The sequence below is a fragment of the Heterodontus francisci genome, chromosome 20 (assembly GCF_036365525.1).
Source record: "Heterodontus francisci isolate sHetFra1 chromosome 20, sHetFra1.hap1, whole genome shotgun sequence".
Classification (NCBI taxonomy): Eukaryota; Metazoa; Chordata; class Chondrichthyes; order Heterodontiformes; family Heterodontidae; genus Heterodontus; species Heterodontus francisci.
The window spans coordinates 37460849-37482022 of NC_090390.1; the positions used below are offsets into that span (position 1 = coordinate 37460849).

Here is a 21174-nt window from a genome sequence, read left to right on the forward strand (position 1 = left end):
TTGCAAATGCTGTGCATTCAGATAGAGTGCCTTTAATTCTGTCTTTTTATTATTTTCACAACCTGTAGCCTTATCTGGTGGCACACTCTTAAGTTTGTATGCACTGTCCCTTCCTGCCACACTCTGATTATCATTACCCTATTGCTACCTTTCTCCCTTGCCTTCTCCTCTCTCTTTAAATTATCACATCTTCACTCACTTGATCCCTCACCCCCAGTATTTAGTTTAAAGCCTTCTCTACTACCCTAGTTATGAGACATACCAGAACACTGATCCGATCACTGTTCAGATGAAGACTGTCCCAATGGCAGCGTTCCCACTTTCCCAGTACAGGTGCCAGTGCCCCATGAATTGAAACCCATTTTTCCCACACCAGTCTTTGAGCCAAGCATTTAACACTCTCATTTTATTTACCCTTTGCCAATTTGCTTGTGGCTCAGGTATTAATCCAGAGATCATTATCTTTGAGGGTCTGCTTTTTAATTTAGCCCATGGCTGCTCATACTCTGTATGCAGAACCTCTTTCTTAGTACTATCTATGTCATGGACCATGACAACTGGAGCCTCCCCCTCCCACTGTCAGTTCCTCTCCAGCCCTGAGCAGATGTCCCGAACCCCGACACTGGGCAGGCAACACAGTCTTCTGGACTCTCACTCTTGGCCACAATGAGCTGTATCTATCCCTGACTATACTATCTCCTACTACCACTACATTTCTATTTACCCCCCCCCCCCCCCACTTGAATAGCTTCCTAAACCATCTCACCCCTGAATATACTCAATGATGGAGCATCCACAACCTTCTGGGGTGGACAATTCTAAAGATTCACAATCGGCTTGAGTGAAGAAATTTCACCTCATTTCAGTCCTAAATAATCAACCCCTTATCCTGAGGCTGAGTCCCCATGTTCCAGATTCCCCAGCCGGGGGAAACAACCCCTCAGTGTCTACCCTGTCAAGCCCCTTCAGCATCTTGTATGTTTCAATGAGATCACCTCTCATTCTTCTAAATTTCAGAGTGTCCAGACCCTATTTACTCAACCTTTAGTCATGGGATAACCCTCTCATCCCAGGAACCAATTTAGTGAACCTTCGCTGTACTGTCTTCAATGCAAGTATATCCTCCTTTAGACATGGAAACCAAACCTGCGCACAGTACTCCAGGTGTGGTCTCACCAAAGCCCTATACAATTGTAGCAAGACTTCCTTATTCTTGTACTCCAATCCCCTTGTAGTAAAGGCCAACATGCTAATTGCTTATTGTACCTGCATGCTAACTTTCTGTGCTCCTTGTATGAGTACACCCAAGTCTCCCTAAACATCAACATTTGCAAGCTTTAACGCCTTCTAAAAATATTCTGTTTTTCTATTCTTAAAACCAAAACGAATAACCTCACATTTCCCCACATTATACTCCATCTGCTACCTTGTTGTCCACTCACTTAACCTTTCTATATCTCTTTGCAGCCTCTTTGTGTATTCACAGCTTTTACGTCCACCTAACTTTGCATCATCAGCACACTCAGATACATTTCTCTCAGTCTCTCCACCTAAGTCATTAATATAGATAGTAAATAGCTGAGGCCCCAGCACTGATCCTTGTGGCACTCTACTAGTTAAAGCCTACCAACTTGAAAATATCCTGTTTATCCCTACTGTCTGCTCCTTGTCTGTTAACCAATCCTCCATCCATGCTAATATATTACTTCCCAACTCCATGAGCATATTCACCTTTTGTCTGGCACCTTATTGAATGCCTTTTGGAAATCCAAGTATACTACATCTATTGGTTCACCTTTATTTACCCTACTAGTTACATCTGCAAAAAACTCACTTGTTAAACACAATTTCCCTTTCCTAAAACCATGTTGACTTTGTCTGATCATGTTATGATTTTCTAAGTGCACTACTAAGACTTCCTTAACAAAGATTCCAGCATTTTCCCGATGACTGACTAATTTCAGTCAAACTATTTTCTCTCTCCCACCTTTCTTGAATAACTTTGTTACATTTGCTAACTTCCAATCTGCTGGGACTGTTATAGAAATTAGGGAATTTTGGAAAATCATAACCAGTGCACCCTCTATCTCTGCAGCTACCTCTTTTAGCATCCTAGCATGTAAGCCATCAAGTTTTGGGGATTTGTTGGCTTTTAGTCCCTTAAGTTTCTCCAATACTTTTTCTTTGCAGTTATTAATTACCTAAAGTTTCTCACTGTTATTAACCCCTTGAATATCCTTTATTTCTGGTATGAAATAGAATCACAGAATTTTTATAGCGCGGGAGGAGGCCGTTTGGCCTATCGTGTCTGCACTGGCTGTCTGAATGAGCAATTCACTTAATGTCATTCCCCTGCCTTCTCCCTGTAACCCTGCACATTCTTTTCATATAACAGTCTAATTCCCTTTTGAATGCTTCAATTGAACCTGCATCCACCAAACTCTCAGGCACTTGTGTCTTCTACTGTGAAGACGGACACAAAATATTTGTTCAACCTCCCTGCCATTTCCTCATTCACTATTATAATTTCTTCTGTCTCTGGCTCTAAGGGGCCAGCACTTACTTTAGTTACTCTCCTTTTTATGTACCTGTAAAAGCTGTTATCTGTTTTTATATTCCTGGCTAGTTTACTTTCATAGTCTATTTTTTCCCTTTTAATCAACCTTTTGCTTGCCCTTTGCTGGTTTCTAAAACACTGCCAATTCCCAGGCTTACTACTATTCTTTGCAACATTGTAAGCCTCTTCTTTCAATCTAATACTATCCTTAATTTCCCTAGTATTTATGTTGAACAGTTTGAATTATTCCTTGAAATGTTTCCTACTGTTTATTTACTGCTATACCTTTTAGTCTATTTACCCAATCAACTTTAGCCAGCTCTCTCTCCCCTCATAGCTACGTAATTGGCTTTCTTTAAGTTTAAGATTCTTGTTTGGGAATGGAGTATGTTGCTTTCAAATTTAATATGGAATTCAATTGTAATATGATCACTTTCCCAGAGGATCTTTTACTATGAGATTACTAATTAAGCCTGCCTCATTCCACAATAGTAGTTCTAAAATAGCTTCATTCCTAGTTTATTCCATAACATATTGTTCCAGGAAACTGTTGTGAAAGCATTTTACAAATTCATCTTCCAGACTACCTTTGCTAATTTGATTTGTCCAGTCTCAATGAAGATTAAAATTCCCACAATTATTACATTGTCTTTGTTGCAGATTCCAATTATTTCTTGCTTAATGCTCTGTCCAGCGGTATAAACTACTCCCACCAATGTTTTTTGACCCTTGTTATTCCTAATCTCCACCCATACTGATTCACTTCCTGATCTTCTGAGCAAAGATCCTTTCTCACTACTGTCCTTATGCCATCCTTTACTAAGAAGTCTAATCCTCCTTTTCCATTCTTCTGTCTTTTCAAAATGTTGTGTATCCTGGAATATTTATTTCCCAACCTTGGTTACCTTGTAACCAGGTCACTGCAATGGCAATTCAATCTAGACCATTTATCTCTAATTGTGCCTCTAGTTCATCTATCTTATCACTAATGTTTTGCACATTCAGATAAAGAGTCTTTAATTTTATTTTTTACTACTATTCCTTAACAATCCAGAGATTATTATCGTTGAGGTTCTGCATTTTATTTTGGACCCTAACTTCTCAAACTCTTAACAGAATATCATTCCAATTCTACCTATGTGTTTGGTTCCTATGTGGACCACGACAAACGGATCCTTCCCCACCCTGTCCAAGTAAGTCTGTAACCATGGCACGGGCAGGCAACACAGTCTTCAGAAATCCCAGTCGCAGCTGCAGAGAACAGTGTCTGTCGCTCCTGACTATACTGTCCCCTATCGCTACTGTATTCCTTTCACTGACCCCTCTTTTCTCCCCCCCCCCCTCCCCCCACCGAACTACTTAAATGGCTTCCTGGACCACCATGGTGCTTTGGTCAGTTTTCCCATCTACCCTGCAGTCCTTGTTCTCATCCACCCAGGTAGCAAGTACCTCATATCTGTTGGTCAAAGTCAAGAGCCAAGGCTGCACCATCGCTACATCCTTATCCCCATACCTGCCTGACTTGCAGTCATACACTCCTGTTCCTGACCATTGATTGACCAACTCTAAAGTTCTACTTAACCTAAGGGGTGTGACTTCCTGCTGAAACAAAGTGTACCGGTAGCTCTCCCCCTCCCTGATGCCCCACAATGTCTACAGCTCAATAGCTCTGAGCCAAAAATGCTCAAGCTGCAGACACTTCCTGCAGATATAGAGGCGCATTTTATAGAGCACCCCCCCCCCCCGATGTCGGGGGTTGTGGCGGTGGGGGGGGGGGGGCGGGTTTGACCAGAAAATGCCTCTGGGAAAGGCCCGCCATGGGCTGCGACGCTGGGAAGGCCCGGCCCAATATTGCCGGCGGTGGCGAGGCTTTGTGGTGGCCTCCACCCCACCGCTTGGCGACGGGAGTCAAATTTCACTATGTAAAATAATTTAAATGAATGAACAGATTACCTTCTCGCTCCCGCCATCTGTCCCGGAGTGCTATTGGTGCCGGTGGCTGGCAGTCCCACACCTTCAGATCCCTGTCAGGGCAGAACACTAGTGGGGAGCAGGTAGGTTTTTCAGTGCGGGGCTGGGGGAATGGCACCAGAGTCATTTCATTGGTGTAGGGGATGGTGGGAACGGGTCACGTTTATGAACTTTGGGGTGGGGGGGTGGGGGTGGCGGTGGAGTTAAGGTGCACAAGGTAAGTGTTTTGTGGAGGGGGTGTAGGGCAGGGTATTAATTCTATGGTTATTGAGAGGGGGTGGGAGAGGGTCAGGATCAAATTATTTAATTTTTTAAAAACACTTTCTCTTTAAGTATTTACATTGAAAGGGCTTAGAGTCCTTTAAAAATGCCATAACCCGTCTGTGCAAAGGCGGCTAACGCCATTACCGGGAACACACTGCCCACCCCCTGCACATTATTGGAGTGGGCAATCTGTCCCCGCTATTTAAATGAGCAGCCGCGCTTAATATCGCAGCAGCTCTGTGACATGCAGCCCGTTTGCGCGAACCGCCATTGTTTTCATCCGCCGCCGGTTATGGCGGCGGGAGTATAAATTCCAGCCCATAGTTGTGCAGCGTTGATTGTATATCAGTTGTTTAATTATATTCATGTGGAGGGTGTTAATTGGGGTTTTACTTGAGCACATCTAAGGAGACACTTACTGAGACTGGTGAAGGTTTGAATAAGGAGCTGCAAACTTGTAATCCTTTTACTTTGTACAATAAATGTAACACTGAGTAAAGATGGGCTCCAGCATCATTTTTTAACAGCAAACTTTCTGGAATATAACATCCAGGATTGAAATGCGTTCCACTCCAATTTAATGGAGGTGTTCAAAATCATGACGGGTCTAGACAGAATAGACAAAGAGAAACTGTTCCCATCGGTGAATAGTCGATTGGCGAAGGGTCAAGACCAGAGGACACAGATTTAAAGTGATTGGCAAAAGAATGAAAAGTGACATGAGGAAAAACTTTTTTTTACACAGTGAATGATTACGATCTGGGAAAAGTGACCTGCTACGAAGAAACATAAACACTAATGTATATTAGTTCAGAGAGCTATTGATCTGAAATGCTATTTCAACATGGTCCTTATTTCTGAAGCAATTAATTAGATAGTGGCTGCAATTCAACACATCAAATTGGCTGTAAAAGCTCTACAGAGTAGTGATGTCAACTTTCTCACAACTGATGCCACCATGAAGGTTATGGAGAGTTACTTGGATGCTCTGAAGGAACAAGATAAAGGAGCATTGGTTGAATGATTGAAGTAAAATACTGAAGAATGCAGAAGTCATTTTTCAGACACACATGTAGATGTTATCTATTCATGCCTGCAGTTGTTATTGTGGAAAAATTGTTGGAACAGTGGATGGAAAACTGTTGCCCTTGTGACTTTGAATCTGACTCTGGGACAACAACACTTCCAGATACTTCAGCTGCAATAAGTGAGTCTAATAGAAATACCAGTAGCTGTAGGAGGTGGAGCTGGAAATACAGACATCTGTTTCACAATTATTTGCCTCAGCGTGCACAATACTAACAATCTGGTAGTAATGGAGTGGGAAATATAACCTTTTGCAGCAAGCTTTGGCAGACATGGGGATCTTAGCTAGAGAGTAATTGTCTCCTGACCATAATTCCAATTCAACAGGGCAATGTGCCTTTTCAGCAGCTACAATAATTTCTACAAAACACTGTTCTCAAGTTGATGAGATGCTTGAAACTCTGTTTTCTGAGGAGATTTTATATTGCTTGAACATAAGTTTCTGTGGATACCCTGTGTTCTTTTGGATGGGTTTTGTAATAAAATTTGAAAAGTGTTGTTTAGTAGATGTATTACCCAATGATTGTGTGCGATGGTATTGTACTTCTTGATGAGGTGCCAACCTTGACTGTGTGGTAGCATTCATGCCTGAGTCAGATGGTTGTGGGTTCAAGCTCCATTCTTGTTATGTGTTGCATTCTAATTGCAGAAGTAATACTGTGTGGCGTTTGCTACCTACTGCAGATTTGTGGCATTTTTCTTAACTTTTAAGTACGCACGACACAAGAAATACATCAATGATTATTTGCTGTACTATGGTGGCTCAAAGGAAGACTTAAAGAGATCAACGTAAGTAATCAAATATGTACTAACTCCATAATTATTTCATAGAGGTTAATGCTCGATTTGCCGTGTATTGACATATCAACAGGTTGAAATAATATCAACTGCAAGAATAATGCTCAGGTTGTTTAGCAATATCATCCCAACTCTCTCTATGTGTAACTACCTTTGAGTGAATTTCATTTCATTTTTTACAGTATTTGTACCAGCTTGACATTATTTACTGCTGTTTTACTGTTGGTTCTTTGCTGCTGGAAATGTTAGTACAGACTGCATAGAAGAGTTATAAGAACAGCCATCATATCAGGAATCATTTCACTGCATGTTACGGGGAATATCATTATTTATATGTATTATCTATACCCTAAAAGTGTAGAAAACTCTAACTTAGCTTTGAATTACAAACACTACCAGCACTAGTTGGCTAATTATTTGGCTTAGTAAAATGCAAAATGGTGCTTTGTTTAAAACAAAAATGTCAGCGATATTATTGCTATACCTTCTTTGGCCTCCTTATCTCGAGAGACAATAGGTAAGCGCCTGGAGGTGGTCAGTGGTGTGTGGAGCAGCGCCTGGAGTGGCTATAAAGGCCAATTCTAGAGTGACAGGCTCTTCCACAGGTGCTGCAGAAAAATTTGTTTGTCGGGGCTGTTATACAGCTGGCTCTCCCCTTGCGCCTCTGTCTTTTTTCCTGCCAACTGCTAAGTCTCTTCGACTCGCCACACTTTAGCCCCGCCTTTATGGCTGCCTGCCAGGTCTGGTGAACGCTGGCAACTGACTCCCACGACTTGTGATCAATGTCACAGGACTTCCTGTCGCGTTTGCAGACGTCTTTAAAGCGGAGACATGGACAGCCGGTGGGTCTGATACCAGTGGCGAGCTCGCTGTACAATGTGTCTTTGGGGATCCTGCCATCTTCCATGCGGCTCACATGGCCAAGCCATCTCAAGCGCCGCTGACTCAGTAGTGTGTATAAGCTGGGGATGTTGGCTGCCTCGAGGACTTCTGTGTTGGAGATACGGTCCTGCCTCCTGATGCCAAGTATTCTCCGGAGGCAGCGAAGATGGAATGAATTGAGACGTCGCTCTGGGCTGACATACGTTGTCCAGGCCTCGCTGCCATAGAGCAAGGTACTGAGGACACAGGCGTGATACACTCGGACTTTTGTGTTCCGTGTCAGTGCGCCATTTTCCCACACTCTCTTGGCCAGTCTGGACATAGCAGTGGAAGCCTTTCCTATGCGCTTATTGATTTCTGCATCTAGAGACAGGTTACTGGTGATAGTTGAGCCTAGGTAGGTGAACTCTTGAACTATTGCTATACCTTTCAGTAATTAACCTGTAAGGAAATACAGAAAAATACAAATAAAAAGAATGTTGAGTATCTGAGGTGTAGGCCATTTTATTTTTATTCGTTCATTCGTGGGATATGGGCGTCGCTGGCTAGGCCAGCATTTATTGCCCATCCTTAATTGCCCCTGAGAAGGTGGTGGTGAGCTGCGGTTTCTGACCCAGCGACAGTGAAGGAATGGCGATATAGTTCCAAGTCAGGATGGCGTGTGATAATAAAAGCAAAATACTGCAGATGCTGGAAATCTGAAATAAAAACAAGAAATGCTGGAACCACTCAGCAGGTCTGGCAGCATCTGTGAAAAGAGAAGCAGAGTTAACGTTTCGGGTCAGTGACCCTTCTTCCAAGTGTGTGGCTTGGAGGGGAACTTGCAGGGGGTGGTATTCCCATGCATCTTCTGCCCTTGTCCTTCTAGGTGGTAGAGGTCGCAGGATTGGAAGGTGCTGTCGAAGGAGCCTTAGGTGATTTGCTGCAGTGCATCTTGTAGATGGTACGCACTGCTGCCACTGTCCGTCAGTGATGACGGTAGTGAATGTTGAATGTACTGGATGGTGTGCCAGTCAAGCAGACTGCTTTGTCCTGGATGGTGTCGAGCTTCTTGAGTGTTGTTGGAGCTGCACCCATCCAGGCAAGTGGAGAGTATTCTATCACACTCCTGACTTGTGCCTTGTAGATGGTAGATAGGCTTTGGGGAGACAGGAGGCGAGTTAATTGCTGCAGAATTCCCAGCCTCTGACCTGCCCTTGCAACCACAGCATTTATGTGGCTGCTCCAGTTCAGTGTCTGGTCAATGGTAACTCCCCCAGGATGTTGGTAGTGGGGGATTCAATGATGAAAATGCCATTGAACATTAAGGGAGATGGTTAGATTCTCTCTTGTTTGAGACGGTCATTGCCTAGCGCAAATGTTACTTGCACTTATCAGCCCAAACCTAGATATTGTCCAGGTCTTGCTGCACCTGGACATGGTCTGCTTCGGTATCTAAGGAGTCGTGAATGGTGCTGAACATTGTGCAATCAGCAGCGAACATCCCCACTTCTGACCTTATGATGGAGGGAAGGTCATTGAAGCAGCTGAAGATGGCTGGGCCTAGGACACTTCCCTGAGGCTGAAATGATTGACCTCCAACAGTCACAATCATTTTCCTTTGTGCTAGGTATGACTCCAACCAGTGAAGAGTTTTCCCTCTCATTCCCATTGACTTCAGTTTTGCTAGGGCTCCTTGATGCCATACTCAGTCATACGCTGCCTTGATGTCAAGGGCAGTTACTCTCGCTTCACCTCACCTTTTGGAGTTCATTCAGCCCCTCCAACCTGTTCCACCATTCACTTAGATCATGGCTGATCTAAATTTTAATTCCATCTACCTGCCTTGGTTCTGCAACCCTTAATATCCATGCCTAACAAAAATTTATTAAGTTTTGAAATTTTCAATTGACCTTGCCGCAACAATTTTTTGGGGTAGATAGTTCCAGACTTCCATGACATTTTGTGTGAAGAAGTGCTTCCTGATGTTAGTCCTGAATGGCTGAGCTCTAATTTTAAGGTTATGCCCCTTTTTCTGGACTCCCCACCAGAGGGAATAGTTTCTTTCTGTTTACCCTATCAACTCCTTTAATCATCTTAAACACCTCCGTAAGATCACTCCTTAACTGTTATACTCAAAAGCCTAGTCGATGCAGCTTGAACCCTTTTAGCCTAGGTATCAATCTGGTGAATCTGTGCTGCATGCACTGTTAGGCCAATATATCCTTGAGATGCAGTACTCTAAATGGGATCTAACTGTAACATAATGCCACCCTTTTTTTGTATTCCAGCCCTGTGAGATAAAGGCCAGCACTCAATTAGCCTTTGTAATTATTTTTTGCTGCATCAGAGCTTGAAATTAAAAATCTATTAAATAGTAAAAATATCTACTGGTCTACAGAAAAAAAACAACTAGATTGCCAGCAAATTAAAATCGGATAAAGTCGTGTATATATAATGCTGCAGTTTTTGTTTTTTTAACTAATATAACACTGTCATCAACCTGGATTAAAGAAAATTACTGAAGAGAAATGAGGGAATTATAAGGCTCTTCACAGGCATTATAAAACCAACTCTGACATCATCGTTGCGAACATTTTGGTTCAGCCTCAGACACTTGCCTGGGAGAGGGATGGAGTCGGTGGCGAAAGAGCAGAGTTTGTTGTCTAGATCGAAAACAACGGCTTCAGTCTTCCCAACATTTAGTTGGAGGAAATTTCTGCTTATCCAGTATTGGATGCCAGATAAGGAGTCTTACAATCTAGAGATCGTGGAGGGGCCAAGAGAGGTGGTGGTGAGGTAAAGCTAGGTGTCATCAGCGACAAATGGAAACTGGTGTGTTTTTTGATGATGTCGCCGAGGGGCTGTATGTAGATGAGAAATGAGGTCCAACATAGATCCTTGGGGAACACCAGAGGTAACTGCGGGAGCAGGAAGAGAAGCCATTGCAGGTGATTCTCTGACTGCAATTAGCTAGATAAGAATCGAACCAGGCGAGTCCAGACCCACCCAGCTGGATGATGGTAGAGAGATATTGGAGAAGGATGGTGTGATCAACCATGTCAAAGGCTGTGGACAGGTTGGGAAGGACGACGAGTGATAGTTTGCTTTTATCACAGTCACATAGGATGTCATTTGTGACTTGGATAAGACTAAATGAAAATGTTCTAATTGAATCTTGTGTTTGAATTTGTAACTCAAGAGGAATGGCTATGGAAGGGTAAATTTCAAACTTCTACACTTGACAGCTAGTTGACATTACCAGTGGGGTAAAATGAGCAAAACCTTAGCTGCCAATGTCTTGTAAAGACGTATGTGTACCAGAAATCTTGCAGGGCTCCATTTGAGTTGCAGTGTTGGACAAATCAATGTTTCTCTACTACATTGCTGGTCGAAATTAAACACTTGGCTTTGATTTAATGTACCGATTCTGTTTTTTGCACCCTGCAATTTGCTTTATTTTATTTTTACATTTTAATCCTCCATCATTACTGAGCCCACTGAGCATTTTTGTTGACAGGGTCAATGATAAAACAGACCTGGACGTGATAAAAGAAAACCATAGGTTCTTATGGACAGAAGACGATGAAGCTGATATGACTTGGTAATCTGTGCTTTTTGCCAAATTCTTATGGATAGTTTTTGTCTTTTAATCTTTTACATTTACTGCTTTAGTTACTGCTTATACTCTCTAACCACCTGCAGAAAACATAAGCTTGGGATAACCAACTGTAAAGGAGAAAAATAAATATTTTGTACTATTTTGCTTGAATTATATATTGGGATTTTTAATCATTTAATAAAATTTGATGTACTATTCTATCCGTTCTGGTACTATTACCAGAGCATTTGGGCAGTTCTGTCTGTAACTGAAATTGAAGTTGTTATTTTGGCACAGGAGGAGGCCATTTGTGTCCATGTTGGCTCTCTGTAGAGCAATCCAGTCAGTCCCATTCCCCCATTCTATCCCCTGTAACCCTGCAAGTTCAGTCTACTGATCTCTTCAACAAGCTTCTAGCAAACTTGATGGTAGTAGACACCTGGGGAAACAACACACTGGCCACGTTTCATGCTGAACTATAAATGAACCAGGAATTAAGATGGGCAGTATGTTACCTTAAGCCATTTTTGAGTCCAACATATATTGTTTTGAGTTTCTCAATCTTTTAACTGAGTTTTTTTGACAAGATTTTATATAAGTGTATGCCATGACAATGCCTCACTACAATAACCTGGAAATATGTTAGATCTGAATTAATTGTACACACAGACAGTGGCATCATGTATTTACCACTCAAACACTCGGGAAGAAAAGGTCTGGGACCTTGCAGAACTTGCTTTGCCGTGGATTGAGGCCTAACACCATTGGAAAAAGATGCCAGCATTTAACTATGTAGATAGCTGGATTTCTGCTTGCTTGGACCAGAGGGCTGAGGAAAAACATGTTGATTTGAAGGAAATTGTAATTTTGCATTGAAGCATATGTAAATTAAAAATTATCTAAAGAAGGTTTCTTCATCTTTTAGGGAGAAAACACTGGCAAAGAAATACTATGATAAATTATTCAAAGAATATTGTATTGCTGATTTGAGCCGATACAAACACAATAAGGTATGTATCTGAAAACTGCGACACTTTGTTTATAAGTATACATAGGTTGAAAATGTTCACTTGGAATTTATAATGGCATGGATTTTGCAGTAGAAATAATGGTGAAGCTATTGATGCCTCAGTAAGGATTCTTCAGTCTCATTGATTAAGGAGATATACAGTTGCTTGCCCTGTTCTGACAGGTCCCAGATCTCCAGAAGAGGGCACTGCACTATTTTGGTTGTCTAATCACAGCAACGTCATACGCAAAAAACCATAGAAAGTCTGCGGGCAAGTGTTATGAGCAACTGGTGCCATTCATTTACCGCTGACTGCAAAACGCAGGCCAATCATTTTACAGAAGGGAACAAAAGTAATATTTTCATTCAAATGTTGTTAAGGTAGAACTGTTTGATAAGCTGAAGGCAGAAAATGATGGGAGGAAATAAAATGGCTGAAGGTATAATCAGCAAAACAGAGGGCCTGCATGAGATCAAACAAACACACCCACACTAAAAGCATTTTTCTACTTCTAATGGTACCAGTGACACAAGCCTTTACACTTTTTATAATGAGAAATTTTTCTTATCCCAGTAAAGGTACTTCTTGGGTTGCACCACTAAGTGGTATTATTACAATTAAAAAGTAAAATTTCAAATAGAAATTCAAAAAGGTTGTGTTAAATGCTGTTTAAATGTGTATCAGTTATCAAATGGTTCTAAGGTAATGAAATTAACCAATATGCTTTTTAATTATTTTAATTATCTTGACTATAGTGGCTTTCATTTTTACTAGTATCATTTTCCCATCTGACAGTTTGGATTTCGATGGCGAATGGATAAAGAAGTGATTTCCGGAAAAGGTAATGTTTTTTTCAATGTTAAAACAAATAGTGGGCTGGTTGGTGCAATGGGTTAGATGCTGGCCTTTTCATTTCTGAGATTGATTCAAGTTCAGCTAAAGTTGATGGATTGACCTTGGAAATCTGTTATACTTGATTGTAAGAGCCCTACATAAATGAATTTGGGCAGTCTTAATCCAGTTTCTTGTGGGGTATGAGCTTACAGCACAAAATTGCCAAGAATTGACACTACGTTGACAATCTGAGAGAGGGAATTGGAGAGGTGTTGCACCTAACATTTATTAACCCAATAAGCACATTTGGACAAAACTATCTAAATTTCTACAGTGCTTATGCCTGAATCTTTCAGCATTGAACAAATTTTGTACAAGGTATCATCTGTGGTAGCACTCCCACCTCTGAGTCAGAAGTTCCTATGTTCAAGTTTCACTGCAGAGACTTGAGCATGTAATCTAGGCTGACTCTAATGCGGTACGTGCGGGAGTGCTGCACTGCCAGATGAGACATTAAACAGAGGCCCCGTCTACCTTTTCAGGTGGACATAAATGGCACTTTGAAGAGAAGTGGAGTTCTCCTGGTGTCCTGCTCAGGTATAGCACAACTGGATGCAGATATACCTATCAGTCAATATCCCAGATTCCTCCCTGAGGATGTCCTTTCCCACTGGCAGAAGAAGCCCACCAGAAGTGGCAGCACTGTGGTATACAGCTGGGAGGGAGTGGCACTGGAAGTCCTCAACATTGACATCGGACCCCATGATATCTCATAGCATCAGGTCAAACATGGGCAAGGAAACCTCCTGCTGATTACTGCCTACTGCCCTCCCTCAGCTGATAAATCAATACTCTGCCGTGTTGAACACCACTTCAAAAAAGCACTGAGAGTAGCAAAGACACAGGATGAGTGGTGGGCATCAATGTCCGTTACCAACAGTGGCTAAGTAGCACCACTACTGACTGAGCTGGCTGTGTCCCGAAGGGCATAGCTACCAGACTGGGTTTTCAGCGGATGGCGAGAGAACCAACACGAGGGCAAACCTACTTGATCTTGTCACAGATGCATCTGTCCGTGACAATACTGATAGAAGTGACCACCGCACAATCCTTGTGAAAACGACGTCCTGTCTTCACACTGAGGATACCCCCCCCATCGTGTTGTGTGGCACTACCACCATGCTAAATGGGATAGATTCAGAACAGATTTGTTAGCTCAAATCTGGGCATCCATGAGGCGCTGTGGACCATCAGCAGCAGAATTGTATTCCACCAAAATCTGTAACCTCATCGCCTGGCATTTCCCTCACTCTATCATTACCATCAAGCCAGGGGACCAATCCTGGTTCAATGGGGAGTGCAGGAGAGCAAACGAGGAGCCAGCACCAAGCATATCTAAAAATGAGGTACCAACCCAGTGAAGCTACTGCACAGGACAACATGCATGCTAAGCAGCAGAAGCAGCATGCTGAAGACCGAGCTGAGTGATCCCACATCAGATGAAAGCTCTGCAGTCCTACCACATCCAGTTATGAATAGTGGTGGACAATTAAGCAAATAATGGGAAGGGTGCTTCCTTGAATATCCCCATCCTCCATGATGGCAGAGTCCCCAGCATGTCAGTGGAAAGGATGAGGCTGAAGAGTTCGCAACCACCTTCAGTCAGAAGTGCAAAGTGAATGATTCATCTCTGCTTCCTCCTGAGGTCTCTGCCACCACAAATGCCGGTTTTCGGTCAATTTGATTGAATCCACATAATATCAAGAAACGGCCGCGTGCACAGGATACAGCAAAAGCTATGGGCCCCGAAAACACCCCGGCTAGATTGCTGAAGACTTATGCCCCAGAACTAACCATACCTCGAGGCAAGCTGTTCCAGTACAGCTATAACACTGGCATTTACCCAATGGTGAAAAATTGCCCAGGTACATCCTGTCTACAAAAAACTGGAAAATCAATTCAGCCAATTATCACCCAATCAGCCTATTCTCAATCATTAAGTGATGGAAGGTGTCATCGATAGTCCTATCAAATGGCACTCATCAACAACCTGCTCACCGATGCTCAGTTTGGATTTCATCAAAGCCACTTGTTTCCAGACCTCGGTATAGCCTGTCCAATCATGGGCAAAAGAACTGAATTCCAGATGGAGGTGAGAGTGACTGCTCTTGACATAAAGGCAACATTTTACTGAGTGTGGCATCAAGGAACCCTAGTAAAAGTGAAATCAAGGGGTTGTGGGGAGCTCTCCACTGGCTGGAGTCCGATCTAACAAAAAGAAAGATGATTGGCCTTCAACAACCACAATCATCTCAGTCCCAGAATATGACTGTAGGAGTTCCTAAGGGCAGTGTCCCGTAGGCCCAGCCTCTCAGCTGCTTCATCAATGACCTTCCCTCCATCAGATCACAAGTGGGGATGTTTACTGATGATTGCACAGTATTCAGTTCCATTTGAAGTTCCTGAGATAATGAAGCAGTCTGTGCCTGCATGCCCGACCTGGACAACATTCAGGCTTGGACTGATGTGTGTGGCACATATGTTACTTGTCACTTAAGTGCCAGGCAATGACTGTCTCCAACAAGAAAGTCTGATCACCTCCCCTTGACATTCAATGGCATGACCATTGTCAAATAGCCCACCATTAACATCCTTGTTGGGGAGGGGATGGGAAACAGGGGTCACCATTGAACAGGAGCTTAACTGGACCAGCACACACACAGTGTGGCTGCAAGAGCAGTTCAGAGGCTGGGTATGCAGTAACAAGTGGCTCACTTTCTCACTCACCAAAGCTCACCACATACAAGGCGCAAGTCAGGAGTGTGATGGAATACACTCCACGTGCCTGGCTGAGTACAGCCCAGACACTCAAGAAGCTTGATACTGCCCAGGACAAAGCAGCCCACTTTTTGATTGGAACCCCATCCATCACCTTAAACATTCACTCCCTCCACCACTGGTACACCGTGGCTGCCATATGTACCATCTAGAAGATACATTGCAGCAAGTCGTCAAGGCTTCTTCGACAGCACCTCCCAAGCAATGATCTCTACCACCTAGAAAGATAAGGGCAGCAAGCACATGGGAATACAGTCACCTTCAAGTTCCCTTCTAAATCACACACCATCCTGACTTGGAAATATATTGCAGTTCCTTTAACATTGCTGGACCAAAATCCTGGAACACCCTACCTAACAGCACTGTGGGAGTACCTTCACTGCATGGACTGCAGCAGTTCAAGAAGGCAGCTCACCACCATATTCTGAAGGGCAACTAGAGATGGGCAATAAATGCTGAACTTGCCAGCGACCCCCACATCCTTTTGAATGTATAAATAAAAAGTATACAACTCTTTTACGCTTCAATGATATACTTCCAGTGGGACAATTGAAAATGCCATGGACAAATGTAAATAGTTGATCAGTTAGTGATTAGTTTTATGTTTCTAGCATATGTCTGGATATAGCACCTGTTTACCCAGCCTCATTTGTCTGCTAGTAATCAACCATATTGCCCTGCAGTTTTTATCGTACATTTTCACCTTCCCCATGCAGAAACAGGAGCAACAGAAAATCTCTTGGGATACAGTAGACAATTTAAAGAGGCCATAATATTGGCATAGCTCGAATCTCCCTAGTGTAGAGATTCTTATGAAATTAAACAAAGTATTTTTGATCTGTCAGTGTATGCAATGCACCAGTGCAGTACTTCCATTTACTTTACCGTTAAAACTGTTGCTGCTTTTACGTGTACCAAACTTAACCAATCTTTTTTAGATTCACAGGAGTATTCCTATTTATATTTGTGTTAACTTGATTGTAAGCTAGGAAGCTTGTCATACTACATAATTAAATGTGAGTTTTTTTCCACTGCATTTATTGCTTGTTTCGTGTTCTGCAAGTCCAAAATTCTTAATTTTGCCAAGTTTAAGAAGAAATTACACCAGCATAATATCACATTGTTCAGCTAGTCCTGCATTTGCATTTTCTTGAGGTGGCTTCAAAATTTGAACTTAACAATTTTAATAAAATTGGTAGATTTGATGGTAATCTTACATGTTCTGTGACTTGGGGACAAGATTGTGATGTTAAAGTCAAAGATTAACCCAGGAGTGAATTGAAATGCAGTTACGTTGGTACAAGTGCTAACAGAATTCGAGGAAGATTTACAGCAGAGGCCTGAGATATCCGAGGACAAGTACAAGCCATTAATTGGCAGCTTGCAGCTTATATAAACACAGCAAAGTCAATCTGGGACAAATTCAATTTGTATTGTTCAGAGGGTTATGAAAATGTGATGATGTACAACTTGCTAAATGCTGTTAAATTACTGCATTTTTGCCCAAACTAGTCATTAGGAATATTTATTTGATTTATTTTCATGGGATGTGAGCGTCGCTGTTGTCCATCCCTAATTGCGCGTGAGAAGGTGGTGGTGAGCTGCCTTCTTGAACCACTGCAGTCCATCTGGTGCAGGTATACCCACAGTGCTGTTAGGAAAGGAGTTCCAGGATTTTGATGCAGTGACAGTGAAGGAAAGATTTATTTCCAAGTCAGGATGGTGTGTGGCTTGGAGGGGAATTTGCTGCATCTGCTGCCTTTGTCTTTCTAGATGGAAGAGGTTGCGGGTTTGGAAGGTGCTGTCGAAGGAGGCTTGGTGAGATGCTGCAGCATATCTTGTATATGGTACACATTGCTGCCACTGTGCGTCAGTGGTGAAGGGAGTGAATGTTGAAGGTGGTGGATGGGTTGTCAGTCAAACAGGTTGCTTTGTCCTGGATGATGTCAAGCTTCCTGAGTGTTGTTGGAACTGCACTCATCTAGGCAAGTGAACAGTATTTCATCACGCTCTCGCCTTGTGCTTTGTTGATGGTGGGCAGGCTTTGGGGAGTCAGGAGGTGGGTTACTCACTGCAGAATTCCCAGTCTTTGACCTGCTCTTGTAGCCACAATATTTATGTGGCTGCTCCAGTTCAGTTTCTGGTCAATGGTAACCCCCAGGATGTTGATAGTGGGGAATTCAGCGATGGTAATGCCATTGAATGTCAAGGGAGATGGTTAGATTCTCTCTTGTTGGAGATTGTCATTGCCCAGCACTTTTTTCGCGAGAATGTTACTTGTTACTTACCAGCCCAAGCCTGAGTGTTGTCCAGGGCTTGCTGCATATGGATACGGACTGTTTCGGTATCTGAGGAGTCGCGAATGGTACTGAACATCGTACAATCAACAGCAAGCATCCCTACTTCAGACCTTATGAGGGAAGGTAATTGATGAAGCAGCTAAAGATAGTTGGGCCTAGGGAACTACCCTGAGGAACCCCTGCAGCAGTGTCCTCGGGCTGAAATGATTTGACCTCCAACAACCACAACCATCTTTCTTTGTACTAAGTATGACTCCAACCAGTGGAGAGTTTCCACCAATTCCCATTGACTTCAGTTTGGTTAGGGCTCCTTGATGTCACACTGAGTCAAATGCTGCCTTGATGTCAAGGGCAATCACTCTCTCTTCAGCTCTTGAGTTCAGCTTTTTTGTCCCTGTTTGGACCAAGGCTTTATTGAGGTCAAGAGCTGAGTGGCCCTGGTGGAAGCCATACTGAGCATATATGAGCAGGTTATTGCTGTTTAAGTGGTGCTAGATAGCAGTCGACAACATCTTCCAATTCTTGTTGATGATTGAGGGGAGACTGATGGGATGGTAATTGGCCGGATTGAATTTGTCCTGCTTTTTATGGATAGGACATACCTAGGCAATTTTCCACATTGCTGTGCAGATGCCTTTGTTGTAGCTGCATTCGAACAACTTGACTAGAGGTGCAGCTAGCTCTGCAACACAAATCTTCAGCAGTACAGCTGGGATGTTATCAAGATCCATAGCCTTTGCAGTGTCCAGTTCCTTCAGCCGTTTCTGGCTGTGATGCTGGGGATCTCAAGGAGGCCGAGATGGATCATCCACTCAGCACTTCTGGCTGAAAATGGTTGCAAATGCTTCAGCCTATACTTTTGCAGTGACGTGCTGGGCTTCTCCTCCTGCTAGTTTAATTGTCCACCACCATTCACGACTGGATGTGGCAGGACTGCAGAGCTTTGATCTGGTATGTTGTTTGTGGGATCACTTAGCTCTATCTATTGTATACTGCTTCTGCTGTTTGGCATGCAAGTAGTCCTGTGTTGTAGCTTCACCAGGTTGACGCCTCATTTTTAGGTATGCCTGGTGCTGCTCTTAGCATGCTGTCCTCATTGATCCCCTGGCTTGATGGTGATAGTATAGTGAGGGATATGCTGGGTCATGAATTTACAGATTGTGGTTGAATATAATTCTGCTCCTGCTGATGATTCACAGGATGATCAGTTTTGTGCTGCCAGCTCTATTCTGAATCTATCCCATTTAGCACGGTGGTAGTGCCACACAACACAATGGAGGGTATCCACAGTGTGAAGACAGGATTTCATTTTCACAAGGATTGTGCAGTGGTCACTGCTACCAATACTGTCCTGGACAGATGCATCTGCAACAAGTAGATTGGTGAGGACAAGGTCTAGTAGGTCTTTCCCTCACCACCTGCCACAGGCTCAGTCTGGCAGGCATGTCCTTCAGGACTCGACAAGCTCAGTAAGTAGTAGTGTTACTGAGCCACTCTTGGTGATGGACATTGGAATCCCTCACCCGGAGTACATCATGTGTTCTTGCCACCCTCAGTGCTTCTTCCAAGTTGTTTTCAACATGGAGGAGTACTGATTCATCAGCAGAGAGAGGGAGGTAGGTGGTAATCAGCAGGCGGTTTCCTTGCCCATGTTTGACCTGATGCCATGAGACTTCATGGGGTCAGGGGTCAATATTGATGACTCTGAGTGCCACTCCCTCCCGACTGTATATCACTGTGCCACCACCTCTGGTGGGTCTGTCCTGCCGGTGCGATGAGATATACCCTGGAATTGTGGTGATGATGTCTTGGACATTGTAAGGTATGATTCCATGAGTATGACTATGTCAGCCTGTTGCAATTTTAGTACAAGCCCCCAGATGTTAATAAGGAGGTCTTTGCAGGGTTGACAGGGCTGCGTTTGCCATTGTCATTTCCGGTGCCAGATGTTCCGTCCAGTTTTATTCCTTTTCAACTTTTGTGTAGTAGTTTATGTACAACTTAATGGCTTGCTAAACCATTTCAGAGGGCAGTTAAGAGTCAGCCACATTGCTGTGAGTCTGGAATCACATGTAGGCTAGACCAGGTAAGGATGGTAGATTTCCTTCCCTAAAGGACATAAGTGAACCAGATAGGTTTTTATGACAATCGGATAGTTTCATGGTCACCATTACTGACGCTATCTTTTAATTCAGACTTTTACTGGCCTTGGTGAGATTTGAACCCATCTCCCCAGAGTATTAGCCTGGATTTACTAGTCTAGTGGTGTTACCACTATGCCTTCGTCTCCCCAGTCAGTATAAATTTAGTTTTGAGATATAAAAAAAATTGAATACATTCTTAATAAAATCTCATGCACTTTTACAAATTTACTCAAATATCTGATGGACCATAATTTCTAGAGTAGTAATATTGTAAAGTTTAAAGTTAAGGTGGAGATGGTTGGCCTGTGCATATAGTAAACTGTATGTTCTGAGCAAACAATAGTGACTTGCATGGTAACAGAAAATAATGCTATCTGTGTTTTATTAGAAAAAAAAATGATTTTCTAATACTTGTTTTAGATACAACTAAAATTAATTGACAGCTCTACTATTACGGAAGTATCATAATTCTTCCAACTTATTTATTGCCAATGTAATGTCATGTACCAAAATCCCATTCATTCTACACAATTAAAGCACTGATAATTCTTGTAGGCATGAAAAAGTGAGAGAGAATGAGAAAACCACCAAGTAATAGTATTTCTATGAATGAGTTATATGTTAATATAATTTTTTTCCACTTCAGGTCAGTTTTGCTGTGGATACAAATATTGTGATGTGAAAGAAGGACTGAAAAGTTGGGAGGTTAACTTTAGTTACATTGAACATGGGGAAAAAAGGAATGCCCTTGTGAAATTGAGTAAGTCACATCTTTATCATCTTACTACATTTGGGTATGACGAGAGTTTATTTGTTAAGTTTGAGATCTGGAAAGAAATTTATTGCTGCTGATCCACTTAATCTGTGGGGCCAGGTGGTCATATCTTTATACTATTATTTGCCTGATAAG

The 21174-nt window shown here is 42.6% G+C and overlaps 1 protein-coding gene across 3 annotated transcripts in view; it reads left to right on the forward strand.

Moving 5' to 3' along the window:
* fra10ac1 (FRA10A associated CGG repeat 1) overlaps positions 1-21174 on the forward strand; it is a 58716-nt gene that overhangs the window by 21431 nt on the left and 16111 nt on the right. For all 3 annotated transcript variants that reach the window (XM_068052613.1, XM_068052612.1, XM_068052614.1), the window contains 5 exons: positions 6591-6667; positions 11058-11141; positions 12064-12148; positions 12944-12989; positions 20911-21024. In XM_068052613.1, coding sequence (XP_067908714.1) covers positions 6591-6667; positions 11058-11141; positions 12064-12148; positions 12944-12989; positions 20911-21024 — 406 coding nt within the window. The remainder of the gene's footprint in view (positions 1-6590; positions 6668-11057; positions 11142-12063; positions 12149-12943; positions 12990-20910; positions 21025-21174) is intronic.